General features: G+C 45.5%; 1 protein-coding gene across 1 annotated transcript in view; it reads left to right on the plus strand.

Moving 5' to 3' along the window:
- Positions 1-23,901, plus strand: part of LOC119457502 (insulin-degrading enzyme-like) — a 157,329-nt gene that overhangs the window by 77,782 nt on the left and 55,646 nt on the right. Inside the window, exons 17-19 of the mRNA XM_037719091.2 lie at positions 986-1,130; positions 8,283-8,393; positions 20,793-20,913. Of these exons, the coding sequence (XP_037575019.1) occupies positions 986-1,130; positions 8,283-8,393; positions 20,793-20,913 (377 nt within the window). The remainder of the gene's footprint in view (positions 1-985; positions 1,131-8,282; positions 8,394-20,792; positions 20,914-23,901) is intronic.

Below are 23,901 nucleotides of genomic sequence, written 5' to 3' on the forward strand. Positions count from 1 at the left end.
CAGGGACCCTTTGATGTCTTTAAACTTTGCAGATTCGAAGATAATCCATGCTTTGATCCCTCCCTGATAATACTTCTCTTGAGAATCTAGTAGTATTATACCCCAGTCACACGGGCACTTTCAAAGTCCTTTGAACCAAAGATCCTTTACTTCAAGGGAAGACGCGCGCTGTCACATGGGCGCATCAAAGGAGGCCTAGTTGAAGGGAGCTTTGAGTCAAGGGAGTCCGCGTTTCTCCTTTGAAATCTCAAAGGAATACTTTTGAGCCTAGAGGGCGTCCGACAGAAGAAAACAAAATTCTGTATAAATACGAAAGTTAAATTTTTACCTGTTAAAAACAAGTTTAACTATATTATAGAAGTTTGTAAGCACTAAAGACTTTCGTGACACCCGCAGTCTCAATGATGAATGCGCCGGTACAACAGCACCGGCACGGCCTGTCACAATCGGCAACACCGACGCAAAATGGGTCTTGGAGGGTTTACGGTAGCGCGATTAAAAGACAGAACAAAAGAAGACACACAGGGACACACACGGCGCAAACTTCCAACAGTGTTTGTTATCGAAGTCCAGTTCGTACTTTTAATCGCGCTGCCGTTAACCCTCCAAGATGCGTTACCAACAAGCACACATTGCAACCCTCGTGAGCAAAATGGGTGCCATGTGCGATTTGGTTATCGGCTACTACGCATCGAAGTGTCCTCGTGTTTTTTTTTTTTTTTTCTCGTCGCTTTTGCGTTTTAGAATACGTTGCGGTTTTTGTCAAAAGCTTCAGTGGAGACCACCTGGCGACCGTGTAGCACTGATACATATCCCTTGAACTAATGTTTCTTTGAAAGCTCTATGCTCCTTAACTTCAAAGGACCTTCGGTATGCCCGTGTGACTGGGGTATCACTCACCTTACATGTTCTAAATTGATTGTGCATTTGTGCAAAACAGTAGTGCTTTACACGTGTAAGCAAAGTTGATGTTTTCTCTCTCCAGCCCTGTTGCATACCAAGACCCGCACCACACCAACATGACGCACATGTTTGTGCGGCTCTTCACGGATGCACTGAATGAGTACACATATGCAGCCATGCAGGCTGGCCTCAGCTACTCCCTTGACAACACCATATATGGCATTGTGGTATGTGCAGCTTACTCTTATTTAGGTTGTCTTTGTGTAGTTACTTCTCCTGTGTTTGGCTCCTCTGTGTGGCTTGCCATTTTGATTTCATTAAAATGTCAAATCCAATTATTATAGAGAAGAGCAGGTACGAAATAAAACATTCGGACAAATGTAACACTAGTTTCCTTTTGCATGCGTGTGTTTGTGCATAATTGGCAGTTTGTAAAAGCACCTTGTCCTTTACTTGGAACCATACTCTAAATCTGACTCATGTTTTTGTCTCTTGGAACTTCAGCATTTGATCAGTACCCACATCAGTAAGCTGCTGAGGTTTGTGAAAACGCGAAACTTTCTGGATACAGGATCACTTGTAACCACGACCTCTTCTATAAATTGGCGACCTGCTCATACCGGCCCTCTCTACGGCAGCGCGTGACCCCACTTTTGGAAGTCACGTGCTCGAGCAGTTGCCAAAAACGCCGCGAGAGGTCGCCACTACTTACCCCCATAGCAGACGACGCGACAACTAGAAATAGTCGAAACACTTCGGAACGGCGACCGCGTTGTTAGCCAGTACAGTGTGCCGCGCCTGGTTTTTTCGTTTTCTTCTATTTAAGTACTTGCACAACGTTGTTAAAAATGGTTCTCTGTTCAATTAATGCGCCCAGACGAGGTCAAAATGCGTAGTGGACCCCTTGTAGTCTTGCGACTACCTCGACCTAGCTCAGCACTGCCGACTGTTCCCAAGCACGGTTTTGTGTACGCACCGTAAAACAGTTGCTACTGTCGCTCTGCGGAAATACGCATTCACGCGTTCATCATCACGGCATCTTCGCTAATAGAATAGATATGTGGGATCAGAATAGCAGTCGAAACGCTGCGGTGTACAGCAAGCGGTTCTCACGGGGTCTCGCCCTTGCATGTGAAAATTTTTATCGCACTTTTTACTCTCTGCGGCATGCCATTTGAAGGTCTCCATGGTCAAGAAGTCTGGCATGCTTCATCACAGAACTAAGTTGGAACTAAGGCCTTCCTTATATAGTCATCAGGCTTAAAAGGAAGGCTGCAAACTTTACTTCTGTCGCTTGGCGCCCATGGCTGTTTTCCCGGACCTGGATACAGTTTGTGCATGTAAGCCATGTAGCAATTAGGTTTGCAAGTTGTCAAAAGAGTCACGAGATATGGCTCGCATGTCAATAAAACTTCAAAGTAATCATTAGCTACAAGGCATCGACTCTAGCTGAATGGATGACCAGCGACCAAACTATAATTGACGTGCACTAATTAACTTTTAACAGGAAAGCGTGGCAGAAGGCGCCAGAAAATTTGGTGGACTGGAAGAACCTGAACTGGATAATTACAACGGCAGTACAGTTGATAGCATATTCTCGCGTGCGTATTTCGCCAAAGTGGTATTAACCGCAGGGCAGTATTAATATCAAACTTGTATCGTTTGCAAACTGACTGTCATCAATTCTGTAGCTACGAAATTCTTAGTAGCGTCACTGATTAGAAGACAATTACGATACGTAGTTAATTCGTGCAGTTTCGAGCATGGATGCTTGGAGTAGTAAGGCCGCGAGCATCGAACGAATTACAATGAACGACAATACATCAGCCATACAGACTACTGTTTCGACAATATTGCTGGGAATGACATACATGCTATTACCGGCCGCTATCCTTTAACAGCACCCAGAGCTTATTTTACTATAACTTCGCCTTGGCGAGATATCTTCTTCAGCCAAAGTAGGCGCACATCAGTGACAGGAAACTCGTGAAATGAGATGCCAGCAGATGTACGTCCGCTCGATTTAAAACCGGCACGCAGCAGTAAACCATCGCTGTTGCGACCAGTGCTTTGGCAAGCGCTGTTTAAGCTGCGCTAGCACACTTTGTAGCAATTAAGAACAAAACGACTGAAAAACACGTGGAAAATGGCAGACGAACCCATGCAACTACACTCCGTGCGATCAGGCATGGGGGTAAGTTGTGGCGCCACGTTTCGCGGCGGCAGCTAACAGAACTAAAATAAAATAAACAAGCAAAACAAATCCGGCGCGCAGGGGCGCCGCCGTAGGGGCAGGTCGCCAATTATAGAGGAGGTCGTGCTTGTAACGTAACCGCTTATAATGCAGGACTGGATATAGTACGGTCTTTTCAGACTCCCGTTAATTTTCCCATAGCACTCCATGTATACGCATACCGCTTACAGTACAGCCGTGTGAGACGAAATACCGGTTATAATGCGGCTTCCGCGGGAAAATCTCACCGACAAGGGTGGTAGCGAGCACGCTTCTCAACGAGGTGCGCCCACTGATGGCAGAGGAGATCGAGGGCGATGCGGAGGAGAAGCATGAGACGTGGAGCTTGAGTCCAAGGGCCATAAAATCATCGTCGCGCGCCGTATGTGCAAGTGAAAGCGCGGGGGACGCGCGCCTTCACAGAGAGCGAACGCACAGCGGAGAGCAAACGCGACTTCCATCGCGCAAAAGGCCGTGGGGTATGGGAGGGGGGGGGGGCGATGCTGTGCTGCGGCACCAAATGCGTATCTTGCAACCGGGCGCAAGGAGACTGGGGAGGCAATCTCCCATGCGAAAGGAGCAAAGCGGGAAGGTAGTGCGGGGAGGGAGGGCGACTTCTACTCTGCCAACAAATGCGTTCTCGCCTGTGCCGGCTGTCGGTGTTGTCGCACGCACCGTATCTTGAAAGCGATCTCCACACGGCTCTGGCCTTTCTATGCGCTGCGTGCTTACGCCGCACAGTTTCCGTTGAAGCGATAGACCTTCGCTCGCTGCGGCGGCCGCGCTTCCCCACGCCCGTGTTTTGACAGTGGTTGTCTGTGGTCATCGAGTCTAATCTTGTTTGCTTGTGCGCGTTGACACCACGCTTGTTAATTCAGTTAGTAAGCAAATGTGTCAAGTTATGCAGCTGATAAAACTACTATCCCTACTCCTTATAGCTCTCTACTAATTTGCTCTCGCAATTGATGCTTCGCCTGGCGGGCGAAAGTGAGACATTTAAAAAAAATTATTACTTTGTCTGCTTCATGCAAAGATCGTGGGTACTTGGACATTAACCTTTCAACGTTCGTAAATTTAAACGGATGCAAAACTCCCAGTCGCACGCTTCGATTCTCGGATACGCGTGGCTGCTTGGTCTACATGTTTTGCATACGTGCAGGGCTTGAAAATCGTTGTTTTGATTATAGTGCGGTACCGCTTATAGTGCAGATATTCACGACTCCGGCGACTTACGTTATAAGCGGTCTACACTGTATTAGGAGAATGCATACATGCATGTGCTAGACATGGTCTAGCACATTTCTGAAAAAGCATAAGCGTGGTGAACTGGATGATGTTTAACACACTTAGGCGGCTCAGTGGCTGTTTGTTGCTGAGCACAAGGTCATGGGCCTAATTCCAGTGGAGGCAGAAATAGAGAACACTCTTGTATCAAGCAATACGAGGTCTGTTAGAAAAGTATCCGACCTTTGGCCGAAGAAAAAAAACTGGCATAACTGGAGCGTTGGAAACCTAATCACCCTCAAAGTAGTCTCCTTGCGACTCCACAAACTTCTCCCAGCGGTGCTGCCATTGTTGGAAGCATTCCGAGAAGGCCTCTTTCGGAATGTAGTTTAGCTCAGCTGTCGTTGCAGCCATAATGTCCTCTCTTGTCTGAAATTGCGCTCCTTTCAATGGCCTCTTGATTTTGGGAAACAGCAAGAAGTCGCCAGGGGGCATATCAGGAGAGTAAGGAGCCTGTTGAACTACAGGAGTCTGGTTTTTCGCCAAAAAAGTCTGAATCAAGTGCGCCAAAAAAGTCTGAATCATCACGTAGGCGACGGAGGACATCCCTGTAGTACTCTTTGGTGATTGACCCTGTGGTGCGCACTCGTGGTGTACCACACTGCGGGAGTCAAAGAAAGCAGTCAGCATCACTTTGACGTTGCTGCGCACTTGGTGGGCCTTCTTTGGTCTTGGTGACATGGAATGCTTCCACTGTGACGACTGGGATTTGGTTTCCAAGTTGTACCCGTACATCCAAGACTCGTCACCAGTGATTATGGTGTTCATGAAGTCGGGGTCACTGTTTGTGGAATCCAGCATGTCCTGGGAGACTTCAACACGAAGTTGCTTTTGCTCCACCGTGAGCAGCTTCGCCGCAACTCTCTTCATGGCCAAATCTTCGGTCATAATGGAATGTTCAGAAAAAGTGCTGATGCCCACCTCTTCCGCAATTTCTCGGATAGTCGCAAGACGGTCCCGCATCACCACAGCGTTCACTTCGGCAATGACCTGGTCATTTCGGCATGTTGATGGCCGACCGGAGCGTGGCTCGCTCTCCACCGATGTGCGGCTGTCTTTAAACCGGTTGTACCACTCCTTAATCTGTGTGCTGCTCATAGCATTGTCACCAAAGCCCGTCTGCATCTTCCAAATGGTTTCCACTCGGCTATCGCCAAGTTTCTGGCGAAATTTGATGCAGTAGCGCTGCTCCAGTCACTCCGTCATTGTCCTTGCAATAAAAAAAACACGATGAGAGCACTACGCACTACCGCACTCAAACGCTGCGTCCCAGCGATTGACGCGATCGGCAGGCGGGAAAAAATTCGCGCATGCGCACGAAGGTCGGCTAATGCAAGCGCGCTTGTTTCATATCGATCAAGTGTTCGCAAAAAAAAATAATAATAAGGTTGGATACTTTTCTAACAGACCTCGTATGTACATGTTAAAGAACCCCAGGTGGCTGAATTTAATCCAGAGCCCTCCACTACAGCATTTTGCATAGCCTCTGTGTTGCTCTGGCACACTCCATGAGGGCATACCCCATAAGCTTAATGATGGGGGACCCTTGTACAATGATCAAGCTAATATTGCCAAGTAGCCTCTATGTATGTACCATGCAGATGAGTATTCCAGTAGTGCATTGTGCCTGATACTATGCTATAACATCTTACCTTAAAGAAGAGCCTTGATCTCTTCTTTTGTGTGTGTGTGTGTGTGTGTGTATGTGTGTGTGTGTGTGTGTGTGTGTGAATATTAGATGATGAAATTTGCTTTCCTTACCTATTTTAATGTGCTGGATGTAATTCTGTATTTATTTTTCTTGTGCAATTCATATATTCTTTATTGCAGTAGTAATTATACAGACGCTCGAGACGCATTAACACCGTTGGCAGCGTCGCCATGTTGCTGTCACGGTATCAACTGTGCATGCGCAGTCCACGTGTTCCAAGGTCTCCAGAGACGCAAGAGATGCACAGTGCATTTGGCTGTAGAAACAAGGGCAGTGTTCTGCCTTCCACTTCTGGCATGAGATTTGTGGGCACTAACACTAACGTTCCTGCTTTTGTGGCTACGGGCAAATTCACACTGTGGTGCTTACAGTGGTCTTGAAGTCACAAACGGAGACAATTTTCCATTGAATGTATCTCATGCACCATCAGTGTAAGTCACCTCCAATGCTGCTGGCGGTGCTCCTTATTGCGCCTGCGTCGTGAGATGCCTGGCAGCTTCCAGGGTGCCGTTACTGCTTTGTGACAGCGGTTACCTCGGGGTTGCTGCTGTGCAGTATTAATGTTACTTTGGCATCATGCCAATGTATCGCCCCATGTACTATTAAAGCACTGGCCAGCGAGCTTGAGTGCACTGCTAAACATTGCTATCGCTGCCAGTGCTTTGCCCTTCAGCCGAAAGTGCCAAATTTTTAAGAACTTGATTTAGAGGTAATAGTGAACAAACCATAAATAGCATGAAAAATATTGGCGTACCGGACCTGTAGTTTAGAGCACGTGAAGTAAAATAATAAATTTGTGCACATTTTTTATGCCGAAGTTATGACACAACAAACTTTTTGGGAAAATTGTTTTAATGCTTAACGAGATGTCTTGTTTCAAAACTATTTTTAAAAAGTAACCATAGGAATTCTTGTTTTATCGCATTGGAAAAAAAGTTCGTATTTTCTATATAAAAAGAATTATAACAGTACGAACACGAGAAGTGGCATCTGTCACAGATAGTGCACGTCAAAATGCATAAATTTTTGTAGTTGTGGTTATGAGTGAAAGCGAAAATGCACATGTTGTAAGAAAAAAAAAGTTAGCGTAACCTCCCTGAGCGGGAAGATATGCATAGCGTTATATTCGGCTTTGGCTTTCTTCTACTGCTGTTACAGCACTTGTGAGCTTCCGCCGTTCGTTCCAGTGCGCGCACATATAAGCTTGGTAGGTATTCATAGTTGCTGGCTGATCGCCCGAGGAACCAAACTCCGCTTCATACACATTACTGTCAGTTCAGCCCATGCACGGGACCGCATGCATAGTCTCTATGTAATCGTCTACAGGTACGAACATATCAAGGGCGAGCTTCCCAGGACGGCATGCCGCCTGACACCCCGATCGGCTAAGTCTAACCAGCGCACCTCTTCGGCGACCAAAGTTGTGATTTGGTGCCGGGTCAACAAAATGCATTGCAGTTGTTGTACGGCGTGTGGACAGTGAAGAAACCACCTTGATAATGAAAGCGAAGGCATCGGCAACACTCAAATGGCACCAACTTTGTCCGCAGTTGCCATGTTTTCGACACCGTGCATAGGCCAATCAGTCCGAGAAATCGGATTACTACTGCGCCTGAAATTTCGGTTGCCGTCGTTTTTGTTTTTTAGTTATTGCTACTTCGTCTGCTTAATGCGAAGACCGGGGATACTTGGACATTAACCTTTCAACGTTCGTAAATTTAAACGGATGCAAAACTCTTTGTTGCCCGCTTCGATTCTCGGATCCGTGCTGCTGCTTGGTCTACATGTTTTACATATGTGCAGGCCTTGAAAATCATTGTTTTGGTTATAATGCGGTACCGCTTATAGTGCGGATATTCGCGGCTACGGCGACTTGCAATATAAGCAGCCTACACTGTAATCAGACTGTGGTTCTGGTGTGTAAAACGGCAGAATTTATTATTTTTGCAATGTATACTACTGTGGTGAAAATAGTCCTAGGTTGGTGAAATGTAAATGAAATAATAGATAGCAAGGAGCTTTATTCACGTTGGTTACATTTTTCCTTATCCATGCTAATTGTTATCCAGGAAAGTCTTGTGTTGACATTATTGCAATGGAACCAGTTGTTTGGTTATTGAGTGTGGTACTTTTTTTTTTTTTTTTTTTCAGCTGAGCATTAGGGGCTACAATGATAAGCAGCATGTGCTTTTGTCCAAGATTATGGACAAGTTGACAAACTTTGTGGTTGACCAGCAGCGCTTTGACATTCTCAAGGAGTCTGTAAGTGGTACATGTTCTTTTAACTTATAGAACTGCATTTGTGAATGGGAAATCTGTAGCTTTGTCCGGATAGTGATATTAAATTGTTAATTGTGAAATTGTGAACGCTGCCCCTCTACCACTAAAGGGGGCCCCGCGGCTTTGTCAAGCTGTCACCTATGACAGCTTTTTTTGTTGGACCTCCCACAATATGTAAAGCTACTTGATAAAAATAAAGTTTAAAGTTCATTTGAATATGGCTACTAGCAAGTACTGGTCTAGCACAATTGATCTGATTTTATATTCATGTATGATAGGTGGTAAGGTTATCACAGTTAAGTTTTTCTGCAATGTAACTCAATAGTTCTCATGCAGCCATGTCGTTCACTGGTTTGGTCACTAGTTGAAGGCTTTTGTGAATAACAGGTGGCTTTCGTGAATGGTGACTCATGGTGACAGAAAGTGCACACTGTCCTCAAGATGCCTGTTATTGCTATAGGCATACCTGCGAACTCTCCTGAATTTTTCGTAATATTGACACATGTACTTATTTATCCTCTTCTCAGGGATTGTATTTCACCCACTAACAACTTAAAGTTATCGCTCAGAGCAAGACGTGCCTGCATGATTGGAACTTACTCGAATGTTATCGATGGTTCTATCTATTGTCACCGAAGCTTGTGTAATCTGATTGTATGCACGACGTGAATACAATCACGCCAGGAGCCCTGGCACGGACGCGAAGGGGGACCCTGGCGGTGGGCGACAGCGGCATATGTCATTGCTTCTGGCTGGGGTTGTGGCGATTGCGACAGCACATCAGGGACTCCAAGTCATTGCTGAACTTCTTTGACAATGTCGGCGATTGATGTCACTTGCGGCTGCAATCTGGAAAAGAGCTATTGCAGTTCTTAGCAAACAACCGCTCTGATGGTCTCATGCAGGTTGTCGCTGCTGAGTGCTTGACCATCAGTGTAGTTTGTGGCCAGTGTTCGGCGATTATTTTGCCTTGTCCGCATGTTGCACTTCTCATGCGCAACAATGGCCTCGGAAACAAATTCAGCAACAGTCTTTGGTGGGTTGCATATCAATCCAGCGAATAGCTCTTGCTTGACACCCCTCATCAAGAAGCAAACTTTTTTCTCGTCTGGCATGGGGGGGGTCGGCATGCCAGGCAAGTCATCTCCTCCGGGAAAATCGCGATGTTCTCATTGGGGTAGTTGCATCCGGGCTTCTAGGAGAGCTTCGGCCCTTTACTTGTGCACGACGCTCGTAAAGGTTTGCAGGAAGCAGTGGCGGAACAGGTGCCATGTTGTTTAGGTCGATTCCCAGTTCTCAAACCACGTCCTGGCGGCGTCTTCTAAGGCAAAGTATACATGCCACAGGGTGTCCTCGGAGTCCCAGTTCTTGAATGTCGTGATTCTTTCGTAGGTCTCTAGCCAGGTTTCCGAGTCTTCAGCGGATGATCCACGGAAGGTCGGTGGCTCCCGAGGTTGTTGCAGCAGGATGGGGGACACTGGGGCTGCCATAGTGGTTGTTGTCACTAAATGTGTAGTACTTTCTGGAAGACACGCGGATGCCAGCGATTACTCTGGAACGTTCGATGACTCATGTATAAAAGCCAATGTGCTTGACCGGCAGATCAGATTTTCGCCGATCGCTGACTTTGTTCGCCGCAATCATTGTGCTTTGAGTGTAGCCTGTTTATCCAGGCACAGGTTCGCCCAATAAAAAGTTAGTTTCTCCATTCACAGTTTTGCTACTGATTTTTTGGCCTTCACTACCACGTGACAATATTTATGAATTCGGGCTTGTCCTACGATGTTAGTAATGTTGCGTCAAGTTTTCAAAAAAATTGATTCTGTGCGTGAGAACATTTCACTCGTTCGTCTCCAAACCTTCTGTTGAAAGTCTTCTGATGGTGAAAGGACACTAGAGGGAGTAGCATGCTCAGAGCAAGTTTGATTTAGACAAGTTCCCGAAGCAGGCAATACCGGCAACAGCGAAGTCAGTGTGATCTGAAAATACAATGTGCTCCTTCTCAGTCTCTGCAGTGCACTTGTATAAAGGTGAACAATCATTAATAAAGTGCGTGTGTTTCCCACAAAAGGATTGTCTTCAGAGCAAGCTTTAAAAAAAAAAAAAAGCATGCTATCCCACCCTCCTCACTCTGTGTCGCAGCCGCAGGATTTTTACAAATTTTAAAGTTCACGGGTTGGCAGGTGTGTACAGCAGACTTCTGTTAATTTCACCATCATTAATTCAATCATGACCAAAGGACCCGGCCAGTGCCTATACATTTCTATGGGACCAAACTTTCGTTATTTCAATGCTGAAACCAGCCTTCGCCAGATAATTCAAACTTGGCTGGTGATCACGCATGCGCCCGACGCCAATTGATGCCGCAGTGGTGACTTCAATAGCGGTGACAGCCATCTTGGTGGCACAGTGAATGTGTCAAGCACACGTCATCTCCTGGAGAAAACTCCGATTTTCGGCCTGCCCCAGGAATATTTTAAAGCTAAAACAGTAGCTCACAATGAAGTGTAGTTAAGCCTCGATATAACGAAGTACAGTTAAACCTGGATATAACGAAATTGACAAATTCCCGAAAAACTTCGTTATAAAGAGGATTTCGTTATATGCAGGTTCGGCACGAAAATTCGAAAAAGAAACGCTTACCGTATTTACTCGATTCTTACTGATGGCGTCGTAGCGTCGTATAAGGCCCGTTTATAGTCCAACGTTATCGGCGTGCGGGCCAGCATTGTTTGCTGCCAGTCACGTTACGCCGGTTGCATTGCGCCAGCCGAAACGCCATCTCCTGTATACTCTGACGCGTGCGCCGTCGGCTGTTATCTTCAGAGCATGCGCAGAACGATCGCAAGCCCGCGCGCCGCTTTGAACGGCTGTCTGCGACCGTCGGCGAAGCAGTGTGGGTGCCTTTATTTCTTTGCGCGAAATGACATTGTGGGTCGGCGCAGTCGGCGCGACCAACGCGCTAATGGGTCGGGAGCCAATTCGGCGCCGGGCCCTTCGGGGCGCGTTGGAAGCCGCCGGTTACGTTGGCTGCGCCGGTGCGCTCGACTATAGAGGGGGTCGTTTTCGCCAACGTGACGTAGTGTGCGCGTGCTCACGTTACGTCGGACTATAAATTTTACTATAAACGGCCCTATAGTGTCGCCTAGTGTCAGGTTAGTGAAGTGAAGCGCAAAGACTTGCGCAGTAATCAAAGAGTTGCGCGGGCCAGTGCGTTCAAAAATAAAAAACATTTTTTTTTTCTTCGGCAACATCAACTGGAAAAGGAGAGTGCCGGCTTTGCGGACTAGGCCAGCTGCAGCAAGCGGCAGGATCAGGTTTGAATGAAAGGAGGGGGAAAGGTCACGCCCGCGGCGGCAAGATCGCCGGGTTGAGGGATGCAGGTTCGCCTCGCGCACGCACGCACACTTGCGCTTGCTCTCGCTTAACAGTCGCCGTGAATTCGAGTGCGCCAAGCACGTTGCCGCCACTCCGCATTCTGTCGTGGTGGAGAAGGTGCTTCCGGTTGCTGCTCGCACAAAAATGACAAAATTTGGGGCGAAATCTTTGGGTTGTCGGCGGGGAAAATTCGTTATTTCGAGAGGGTCTCCCACTGCCACTTCGTTACATAGAGGTCTCGAATACATGTGCTTCTATAGAGTAACGGCGGGGAATAGAAAAACTTCGTTATATCCAGGAATTAGTTATAAGGAGGTTCGTTATAAGCAGGTTTAACTGTATATAACTTTCCATAACTTGTCCATAGAACACCATGTATTTAGAACCTCAATATAACGAAGTGTGTTTAAACATGATTTCACTATAATGAAATTTCAGGGCCGCTGCGAAGGAATACCGAGACATTAAAAGAGAACTTCCCCGGGTGCAGATGGTCACATGGTTGAATTACAAGTGGCTGCTTGCGCATGCACCTCTCAAATCGCGTGCCACGCAATCAAGAGCGACCACCAAAGCTGAGCAGCGTCCTGTTATTTATAAAGTCCAAGTGCAATGCTTTATATATATATAAAATATTTATATAAAATATATACAATTTTATTATATATAAAATCCAAGTGTATGCTTTGGGTGTGAGTGAAAACGTACGAGGGTGAGCTGAGAAGGATTGGTGCCTCACCATGTTAAAGGGTCCCTGAAATGGTTCAGACAAATTTTGTAGACGCGTAGGGTACAGCTACACTAAAACATTTGGGTCACAATTTAAGTGAAGCGTCCCATATTAAGAGAGCTACGGACGATTACAAGTTACCCTCCTCTCTAGTCATGCATTTCCTCCTCAACTTGTTCGCCAAGTGATCGGGGCTAAGCTCTGCCTTCGCTGGCTCTACGTCATGTTGCGACGTGTTGTCGTCTACTTCTGCTTGTCTTGGAGCCAGCGCACGAAGGCTCTCCAACCTCTCTGCTAGCCGCCCAGCCGTCGATCCTCAGCGTGCGTTGCGAGCGTTTTGTCGCAGCGCCGAGCGTGTCCGGTATTCCGGTAACCACAGGTGAGCTGGGCATTTTGACGGATAGGCAGAGGCATAAACTAAAGCCCCTCCATACCGCTGTGATCAAGGGACTTCATAGATGTACGTGAGCGACCTGATTAGCATGCACTGTCCAGCCATCTGGTGGCGCAGAGCTTAACCAGCAAAATACAGAGCTAATATTGCTGTAACCAAGTGTAAAACATTTTAAACATATAAAGAGACAACATGTTCAAGATTACACTCCTGCCGAAAATTTCCGCCAGCAGCAAATGAGAATACACTTGGTTACTGCTATACAGTCGAGTCCCGCTACAACAAAATTCATGGGACACACGAAAAATTTCGTTGTGGCAGAACTTCGTTGACGCGAAATTGGTATGTATATACGTATGCCAAACGGCAAAGCCCCGAACGAAACCGAAACCATCGTCCGGGAAATCTTCGCGATGGCATAGGGGCAAGGTTGAGACGTACCGAAGGCAGTGGTAAAGTGTCAACTTCACAAGAGAATGCATTTCACCTCGCTGTTACAGCATTTTTCGTACATTGCGGCTGACGCCTAATCCAACGCGCGTGTCCGGCCGATCGCGACACTCATTTTGCGGCACATGCACCATCGCAATGAAGCGGTTTGAATTATCACAATTTCGCTGCATATTTATGACAGAGTCGGCAAGCTTGGCAAACTTGTGCTTACCGTAAGCTTTATTTCCAGAAGTCGGTCAGCCTGGATTTCTTACGCTTCATGGCAAGCAAAGGCGTTACGCGAGTCTCACAGTCCATTAAAAGAGCCATCATAATGTCATTTTTGTGGGTTCTGTAACTTTTATGATTGAGGTGAAAAGGATCCATTACATTCGAAGCAGTCGCCGGAGTCAGCGAATTATAATTTTCCCCAGATGACGAGACGTTCGCATCTTGTTGACAACAGCAGCTGCGGCGCGGCTGCTCGGGCGCTATCTTGAAAGCAATCTGTGAGGTGCACAAAGTGAGTGCCCACGCGGACGTCATCTTCAAAGCGATCTGCGACGTGGGCAAAGTGCAACTAGTGCTGGTAGAGTCGTGTGCGCTGTGCTTTCGACGTTTAGTTCGCGGTGAAGTGAGAGACGGCACGGAGGTCACTTCGCTCGCTGCTATTGCCGCGCCTTCTTACTCCAGTGTGTTGACACCGAGTTTCCACGGTCATCGAGTGAGGCGTGTTCATGTTTTCCTGTGCGCGCTCGACATCGTGCTCGGTAATTTAGTTACCGAATTTTTATAATTATAAGTTTATATGGCCAATAAAACTACTATCCTTAGTTCATATAGCTGTCTACTAATCTGCTATCGCAATCGATGCTTCGCCTTTCGGGCGAAACTGCGAGATTTTTTTCCTTCCGCTTTCTCCCTCGGCGATCATATCTGTGTGCCTTCTCCTCGAGAGAGAGAAATTTGCGCTTCTTCGTTGGCGTAGCCATTTCGACCGGACACAGACCACAGAAACGGCAGCGATTGCAGTGATCCCCTGCAGTCTCGCGCAGGCACGTGATGACCACGTGTGGCTATGGATTGCAGTGGCTTAAATCGGTACTTTGAATTTGATTTCGTTCGCGAAAACCTCGTTCAAGCGGACATACGATCATCACAGCTTTGAAAGGGCCTTTTAATTTCAATTCAGTCCCAGTTTCGTTCTCGAAAAGTTCGTTCAAGCGGAAATACCGAATAAAACGCCTTCGTTATGAAGGAGCTTTTTTTGTATTACTTTCTATGGGCAGCTGACGAGGAATCGGAAAATCTTCGTTGTGGTGGAAATTTCGTTGGTAGTGTTATTCGTTGTAGGGGGATTCAACTGTATTAGCTCTGTGTTTGGTTGAGCTTTATGTCACCATGTGGCTGCACCGTGCAAGCAGTTCACATTTGCGCCTCCGTTCATCACGTAAAACGCCCAGTACACTTGCACTTGCGTTTGCCCGAATACCGGACATGCTAAACTCTTCTGCCATAGTAATCCTTCGGCGTGAAGTGACGGCTGCAAACGCATAAATGCTGGCGCCCTTTGCATACCAATAGTTCGATGCGCTGCAGCCACTCCGCTAGTCTGCTGCCTTGCAGAGGGGCACGGCGTTGCCGCTTGACATGTCGCCGATCGCTACGTTTGTAGCCCCCAACTCAAGGGCGAACCATGGTGCTCGCGAAAAGAAAGAATGAGACGAACACTGACCGCACAGCTCTCATCAACACGGAGCACGTTGTAACACAAGCAGACGACACTTGCTGTAGGCCGGAAGTACTTTTAGTGTAGTGATACATGTCCTTGTGCATTCTCTTTCTGTTACTTTCTTTTTATAGAAACAAATTAACTAACATCTAAACTATTACGAACAACATTTGTTCACCATAATGTTAGAAAAATTATCGATGACGCACCCTGGGCAGCCAATCGGATAGCTGGCCTTACTGACGTTGTATGGTCAAATCGCGTCACTTGGTCACAAAATTCAGCCGATTGGCATGCTGCAATCGGTAGTGATGTACCTTTTTAAAACCTTATAATAAATTACACGCTTTACGGGGAGCGCTAAGATGCATCAGTTAATGGTCAGGAGGACCTACTCTAACGACTCGGTATGTTTGTACAATATCGTCTGTGACGCACAAGGGCCGGGGCAAGCGAGCCCAAGACACGCGATGAGGAGCCACGGTTCTCGGAGGCCACGCGCGGGATCAACAGTAGTTGACGGAGCGGATTAGAGGTGGCGCGAGTGCGGGGAAGACAGCGGCGAGAGTGAGTGTGTGCGGGGGACAGAGAGGTGAATGGGGGAACGTGAGTGGTGTGGTGCGTTGGGTTGGAGTGGATAATAAAGGTTAAGTTCGGGACGAACGTGTGGCATGTCGTCGATCGTGACACGTCAAAATCATTTCAGGGTCCCTTAAGCTAGCAGCAAGAAATCACGTTGCATGTTCTTGGCATTCCAGAGAATTGCCGTGTGTCACAGGATGAACTAGCAAAGTGGTTAGTCCAGGTATAGTCCTTCCGTAACAGTCCAAGCAAGCGCCCCCCTCAAGCAAGTCGAAATTATCGGCGAAGTGAGAAAATTTTTCCGCCAGAAAAAAAAAAGTGCAGTTTATTTTAGTTTATTTATCTAAAATTTTATTTAACATGAACTTTATTAAGCCAAACATTTGTTAGTGCTCTTTATCACTCTCAAAACTATCGAAAGAACTGCAGAAATAGTCCATCGACGCTGCACCGGCGCGTCACCGCAACCGGCGACACGAACATTGCTTATGCAGCTTCTATTCCAGGCAAAATAATGTCCGTTAGAGTAAAGTTACACGTAATGTTCACTTCATTAAAATTCATGTCCACGGTCGAACGTTTAGCACTAACGAGAGTTCCGATACAAGTCAAGCTCAGCTGCAGTGCATGGCTGCCAACGGCGGACAGCAAACCGCGGCTCGGAATGGCGTGGAAATTTGAAATTGGCAGTGAAGTTAGGAGTGGGGGGGGGGGGGGGCTTTTGCATGGGTTGGGGTGCTTGCTCGAAATTTTACGGTAGTCTAGGTGTAGGCCACCATTCCGTTCGTGATTGTTGCTGAGTCATTTGATAACAGCAGAATATCAAACGTAATACAGAATGTACAGAGGACATGTTGTGGTTCTTTATAGACAGTAATAAAGTGCTGTCTGAGAGTGATTATGATGGAATTAAGGGGTGCTGCGACTATTTTATACATGCTGAGGTTTGAATCGGAACACGTTTCTTGTGCAAAACGAATTAAAATTTACACTGCAAAACAAGAGTTGAATTCAACTTACAAATTGAAAATAAAAGCAGACAACAGAAAGAGGCATATCTTTTCGCATTCCGCTCACCCAGCATGGACTGCTTCCAATAAAAACGCAGCTAACATTGTGTGGTACCAGAAGTTTTCTTCCCATTGTGGTCTTCTCTTCGTAGCCTTGCTTGATTTCGTGGTGCCATCTAGTTAAGGTGCCTGCAAACACATCTTTTCATGCACAGTAAATTTTGTAAATAACCATTGGATGTTTGTCAAAATATACAGAATGAACTTTAGACACTGCTCATACTTATGCTAAGCATGAGGTTGCAAGATCAAATCCTGGCTGCAGCGGCCACATTTCGATGGGGGCGAAATGCAAAAACACCCGTGTCCGTGCATTGGGGGCACATTAAAAATCCCCTGGTGGTAAAAACTAATCTGAAGTCCCCACTACGGCGTGCCTCATAATCAAATCGTGGTTTTGTCACTTAAAACCCCCAGAATTCATTAATTAATTAATTCATTCATTCATACTTACGTGCTACATGCAAACGTTGGACAGTGCACTTAGTGTCAGTTGCAAAAGAAATTAATTTGCATTACTGAAATGTGTCTCGTCCTTGTAACTTTAGAAAGCATAACACATTTTTATTTTTAATGTCGTGATTGTCAATGAAATACGATTGTCAGCATAAACATGCACAATATATTCTTCATGCCCAACCAATCAAATTGTCGTTATTGAACACCATAAGAAATGTGCCTCTGTGTCACATTCACTGCAGAAAATTGTTTGTGTATGACGCTGCAGTCGGCGCAGAAACTGATTTCAGAAGCAACTTAAAATATCAAATGCTCTGATTTCGGCTTTCTCACTGGCGTTAAAGGCATCGCCAACTCCTATACAGTAGAACCCCGCTGTTACGTTCCCGGGTGCTGCGTTTTCCCGGCTGTTACGTCGTTTTCGGCTGGTCCCGGCACAGCTCCCATAGAACCCAATGCATTGGTAACACCGCTGTTACGTCGCAACTGTGGGACCATTCCCGCATCATACGTTGCGAACTGCCACACCGCGCCGGCCCGAGCGGCCATTTTGACTTTTCATGTCGCTTGGATTGGTTGCTTGACGATGGCATTGGCCGCCCAAAGTGCTGGGGGCGACATATATTACGTATTTTCGGTTTCCGCCAGCAAAAGTATGGCCTTTGATATCCGCTTTTGCTATCTAAAGATGATGTCTATGACGCGTTGCGGCCCTAAAATTGGTTTTGGCTCATAGATGTTCCATATAAGTCCAAGAGCGATAACGCCGTCACTGCGCGCCGTATGCTTTCTTTCGCGCACGAAACGCAGTCGTCGGCTCCCCTCGCACGCTTTCACTCGCACATACAGCATACGTCGCCGTGCGCCGTATGCTGTATGTGCGAGTGAAAGCGTGCCGCGGTGACGTATGCTGTATGTGTGAGTGAAAGCGTGCGAGGGAAGCCGACGACCGCGTCTCGCGCGCGAAAGAAAAGCAGGGAGGAAGCGCGCCTCCTTCCGTTGCGCTCGAGGCACCAGCGAGGGGGGGGATAGCAGGCAGCGTTGTGCTCTGGCATCATACTGCACGGCGGCGCGCGGTCCCGCGGGCCGTATCTTGAACGCGATCTGCGTGGGGGCAGATTCTACGCAGTGTAGGTGCGTCGGCGGCTCGTGGCTTTGTGCGTGCTGCGTGTTCTCGGCGCTCAGTTTGGGTTGAAGCGATAGACAACAGCACGAAGGTCACTTCGCTCGCTTCTGCAGCGGCGCTTAACTGCGCGTGTCCGCGCTCATCGAGTGTGATGTGTTCATGTTTGCCTGTGGGCGCTGACACCTTGTTTGTTAGTTAGTTAATAACCGAATGTTTACAAGTTTATACAGACTATAAAACTACTATTCTTACTTTGTATAGCTCATCGCAATCGATACTTCGGCTGTAGGGCGAAACTACTTTTTGTCGCACGTAAGAATTAAAATAATATTGTGTGCAGTTCAACACTACTCCCATTTCTCAATTTTTCCTGTTTCTTGGCTCTTGCGTTTCCCGGCTCTTACGGTTTTTTTTTACGGTCCCGTGAAAAACGTAACAGCGGGGTTCTACTGTAGTAAGCAAATGTGGAATAAAAATAAAAGGCATAATTTAGTTATTTATTTATTCAAAATACCTTACAGGCCCGAAGAATGGGCATTGGGTTAGGGGAGCTTTAAAATTTTACATAGTATAGGGAGCATACAATCATACAAAAACATAAGAACACTTTGTTAACAATAATCCAATGAAAAATAAAGTTAACATGAAGTCTAAAATCCTCAGATCAAAAAAGGAAAAAAAATGCATACAAGAAGCAAAGCAGACAAGAAGTTATTTAAAGTAAGAAATACATGTTTATGTCGTGACAATTTGGGGTATAGGGCCCATATTAAGTAAATAAATTTCCATTTTGTGAATGTAAAGTTCACTGGGTTTGTCTTTTGCATTGCCAGAATCTGAGGCATGCTACATTTGTCTTGTATAAAGATTGGGTGGGCGTTCGATTTCTGCTTTGTTTATGAGCTCTAATGCCATTTTTACATTAGTTTTCTACTTTCAGCCCATAAACAGTGGGTGTGCATTCGATTCGGGGGCCTGTTTGAGTAAGGGCAAATACTGCCAAATGAATAAGTGCATTCTTTTGGAGTATTTTCTGCCTGTTGTTCAATTTAACTCGCCAGATAATTAGACCATTTTCGTTGGTTGCACTGGGGTCGAATTAACGGAAGGTAACTTAGGACAATCTGTCTCTACAAGCATGCTGAAACAAGTAGCGTTTATCAATTGGTCATATTTAGGCACTTTTAACACTGTAATCTGGCAGTGTCAGAGCTTTATGTGAAACTCGTCACAGCTAAACCTCAATATAACGAACCTCAATATAAAGAATTCCTCGATATAGCGAAGTATTTAGCTTTTTATAACTTCTTGTCCATAGAACACCATGTATTATGACCCTAATACAATCGGACCTTGATATAACGAACGTCAATTTAACGAAATTCGAGACGTAACGAACTATTTTTATTTCCTAATCCTAGTTGCATTGCAAGCCCCGTATTTTTTTTTTTTTTTTACGATTTAACAAAGAAATTTCATGACACAGTTTTGATTTAAGAAAGTTTTCGGCCATTTCAAGCATTCTGTATGGCTAGTTAATCTAGCAAAAGACTATAAAATGTACGCCGAGGCAAAATTTATTTCAAGTGTCTTTCTGCATGAAAAGTTTGATCGGCAAAACCGCCGTCAAAGTGCCCGCGCCGGGATGCGGTATGCAGGAAACACTGCTGCGCCATTTGTCGCGTTGGTCGCAGGGCGCGTGGCAGCTCGGAGAAACACGAGAGCTGATGATTCCTTCTATGCAAGGGAGATGGAGAGGGAGCGTACACACGGTAACATGATGAGGCATGCCTTTTATCTGCCTTTGTGGTGAAACTGGCTTTTTTATTATTTTTATTATAATTATAGGTTCGTTATATCGAGGTTTGACTGTACTTACATTGCAACTCTGTAAACCGTATCTCTAGTCTGATGTACTTTTTTTTGCCTATTACTTATGCGGTTTTTGTGTTAAGATGTTAAGTTTTACTGCTTCAACATTGCAGAACTTGTGTAAATGTTGTTTATTTACATGCGCAATTGACACCTTTTTATTAATGTATTCTTATGCAACTATGAACAAGAGGTCCTGCTGCAGTTTCTAACTGTGGGGACCTCTATCTGTATAACATCTCCTATATATATATATATATACATACTACTATTGAAACAATAAAATTTAATTTGAATCTGATGTGAAGATATCATCGACACAGCTCAAAACCGTACCTTTGGTCACCAACTCTGAAATTCAACAAAATTTTCTTTTTCTAATTGAAGTTCGTTTTTTGCGATTGCCCGATAATTCGGAAAATCTTATGACCTCTTCAGTATGAAAAAAATTCGTCAGCGAAGAATGTACTTACTTCCATAAAAGGTTGAATTTAAATATAAAAAAACTTCAATATAACGAAGTAAAGTGCAAATCTTACCGACATCATTATGTTGCGGTTTAACTGTACTTATTAAAGGTGATGCAAAGAACTGTTTGTGCTGCAGTACATCCGTGGCCTCAAGAACTTCAGTGCTGAGCAACCTCATCAACATGCAGTCTACTACACTTACATGCTGCTGGCCCAGAAAGTGTGGTCGCACAGTGAAATGCTCGAAGCCACAGAAGGTAAGTTCGTACTGATGAACCAGTTTCTGGAAAAAAAGAAAAGTTCACAGCTTCCTTTATTTTCCAACTAAATCCTTTTAAGTAGGGGTGTGCGAATATTGAATATTACAGAACCGAATCGAATAGTGAACGTCGCACGAACTTGTCGTGACCCTGCAGATTTGAGAATATTTGAGAGGTGGCAGATCACACTGAACCTAACATTGAAATGGTGCTGGCACTTTACTGTCGGTGGCAGGATGTGCGGTCTTTTCGTCTGTCGCGCAGATTGTGCTTACAATAACCCACCTACTCTAAAGTTGCAATAGCCCTTCTGCATTTTGGAGAAAAACTGGAAAGGAAAACCTTCTATGCAATGAATAAAAGATTGCCGCAATACACAGGTTCACTATTAAACTGAGAACCTCATTGGTATTCAGTACAACAGAATGTTACTAATTCATTAGTTTCAGGGGAAATAAGGCACTTGATTCTATTCAGCAGAAGTTCTATTGATAAAAAAAAAATATATATTTTTCAAGCCTTCATATACAGTAGAAACCCGCTGTTACGTTACCGGGTGCTGCGTTTTCCCGGCTGTTACGTCGTTTCCGGCCGGTCCCGGCACAGCTCCCATAGAACCCACTGAATTGGTAACCCTGTTGTTACGTCGCAACTGTGGGACCGTTCCCGCATCATACGTTGCGAACTGCCACCCCGCGCCGCCCTGAGCGGCCATTTTGACTTTTCATGTCGCTTGGCTTGGTTGCTTGACGATCGCATTGGCCGCCCAAAATGCCGAGGGCGGCAGTTATGATCTATGTTTGGTTTCCGCCAGCAAAAGTATGGCCCTTGAGATTCGTATTTGCTATCTAAAGATGGTGTCTATGACGCGTTGCAGCCCTAAAATTGGTTTTGGCTCATAGATGTTCCGTATAAAGTCCAAGGGCGATAACGCCATCGCCGCGTGCCGTATGCTGTATGTGCGAGTGCAAGCGTGCGAGGGGAGCCGACGACCGCGTCTAAATCTCGCACGCGAAAGAAAGAAAAGCAGGGAGGAAGCGTGTGCCTTCTTCCGTTGTGCTCGAGGCACCGGCAAGGGAGCGAGGAAGGAGGGATAGTGGGAAGCGTTGTGCCCATTGTAGTTGTGCTCTGGCATCAACTGCGTACTGCGCGGCGGCACGCAGTCGCATGGGCCGTATCTTGAAAGCGATCTATGTTGGGGCAGAGTCTACACAGTGTAGGTGCGTCGGTGGCTCGTAGCTTTGTGCGTGCTGTGTGTTCTCGGCGCTCAGTTTGCGTTGAAGCGATAGACAACAGCACCAGACAACAGCAGCAGCGGCGCTTAATTCCTCACGCCAGTGTTTGAAAGCGCATGTCCGTGCTCATCGAGTGTGATGTGTTCATGTTTGCCAGTGGGCGCTGACACCATGCTTGTTAATATAGTTAATAAGCGATTGTTTACAAGTTTATACGGACGATAGAACTACTTTTCTTACTTTTTATAGCTGTGTAGTAATTTGATATCGCAATCGATACTTCGGCTGTCGGGCGAAACTACTACTTTTTTTCACACGTAAGAATTAAAATAATATTGTGTGCAGTTCAACACTACTCCCATTTCTCAATTTTTCCTGTTTCCCGGCTCTTGCGTTTCCTGGCTCTTATGTTTTTTTTTTTTTTACGGTCCTGTGAAAAAGTATCAGCGGGGTTCTACTGTACTAGAAATGAGCTGTAATCAGTGCTGGCATAATAATTTGGTGTTCCCTTTAGTAAGAGTGGACCGTACTGTATATCTTGATTTCTATGTACCTATGTTACTGATAGCTTGCTATAGTCTTGTTATATGCGATGCTAGGAGACCCCCGAGCATGTCCAATTTTCTTGCCCAAAATTAGTAATCATTAAATTTTGTGAAAAATTTTTGGATGTTCCATTCGATATTTGGCTTTTTTTTTTTTTTCTTGATTCGCTTCGATATTCGATTCAAAGTCTACTAGTCGGTATTCCCACACCCTTACTTTTAAGTTGACTGTACAACAATAACTTCTCTCAGCCCACTTCTGTCTTTCTGGTATTCAGCAAGGATGAGGAGTTTTGATCTAGTTGCTTTTTAGGTCCCCCTGGTTCCAGCAATGTTGATGCAGCCCCTTGATGACTATGCTGCTAGGCATTTCATCATTTGTATTTTTCTGTCTCTCTTGCTTTGTGATTACCACTTGTCATGGCACTCTTTGGCCATATATGGCCCTTGCGCCATTAAACACCACACATCATCATGCTTTGTGATTGCCCATCAGAGCAGTGAGGGCTCCTGTGGTGTAAAGGAAATTACCTCAGACTGAGGAAACAGCGAGCAGAGAGTGCCTGGTGTGCAGCGGTGATGTGTGCAGCAAGGCATCATAAATGCACCTCCCAATGTTTTTTTTTTTTATTATTCTTTTATTTATTTTTAATTCTTTTTTTTTTGGGGGGGGGGGGTGCTCGTTATGCGAATAAACACGGTACAACATCCTCATTTGACATCTGAATAGATACATCAACATGCTAATAAAATATGCCTTATGGTTGCTGTGTTATTCCCATGCACTATGCATGTATAATGGTCATCAAGAAATTGGCTTCTATGGTTCTAAGATATCTTTATCTGGTTTCAAACAGGTCTACATTGCCCTTTGAATTATCATAATGCCTTTTTGTTTTACGATGATATGTTTGTTTACATCCCCTTTGAAACAGGGCGGAGACAAAGTCACCTAGACTGCTTGATTTAATCAGGTTTTTCTACATCTATCGCTATCTAGCCTTTTGCATATCCGATCTCGATCTTAATTTTCGTATTTGAAAGCTCTATCACTATACTGTGCCATTACCTACACTGGCAATGACTCCGGTTCTATCAATCTCTCCCCTGCTTTTCTTCCACCAATATTCTAATCGTCTCTTACTTATCTCGACTGCTGACTGGTTAATCCTTCTATCTTTGACTCCTGCTACCTACATGGATGA

Source organism: Dermacentor silvarum, chromosome 1 (assembly GCF_013339745.2).
Source record: "Dermacentor silvarum isolate Dsil-2018 chromosome 1, BIME_Dsil_1.4, whole genome shotgun sequence".
In the NCBI taxonomy this organism is placed as follows: Eukaryota; Metazoa; Arthropoda; class Arachnida; order Ixodida; family Ixodidae; genus Dermacentor; species Dermacentor silvarum.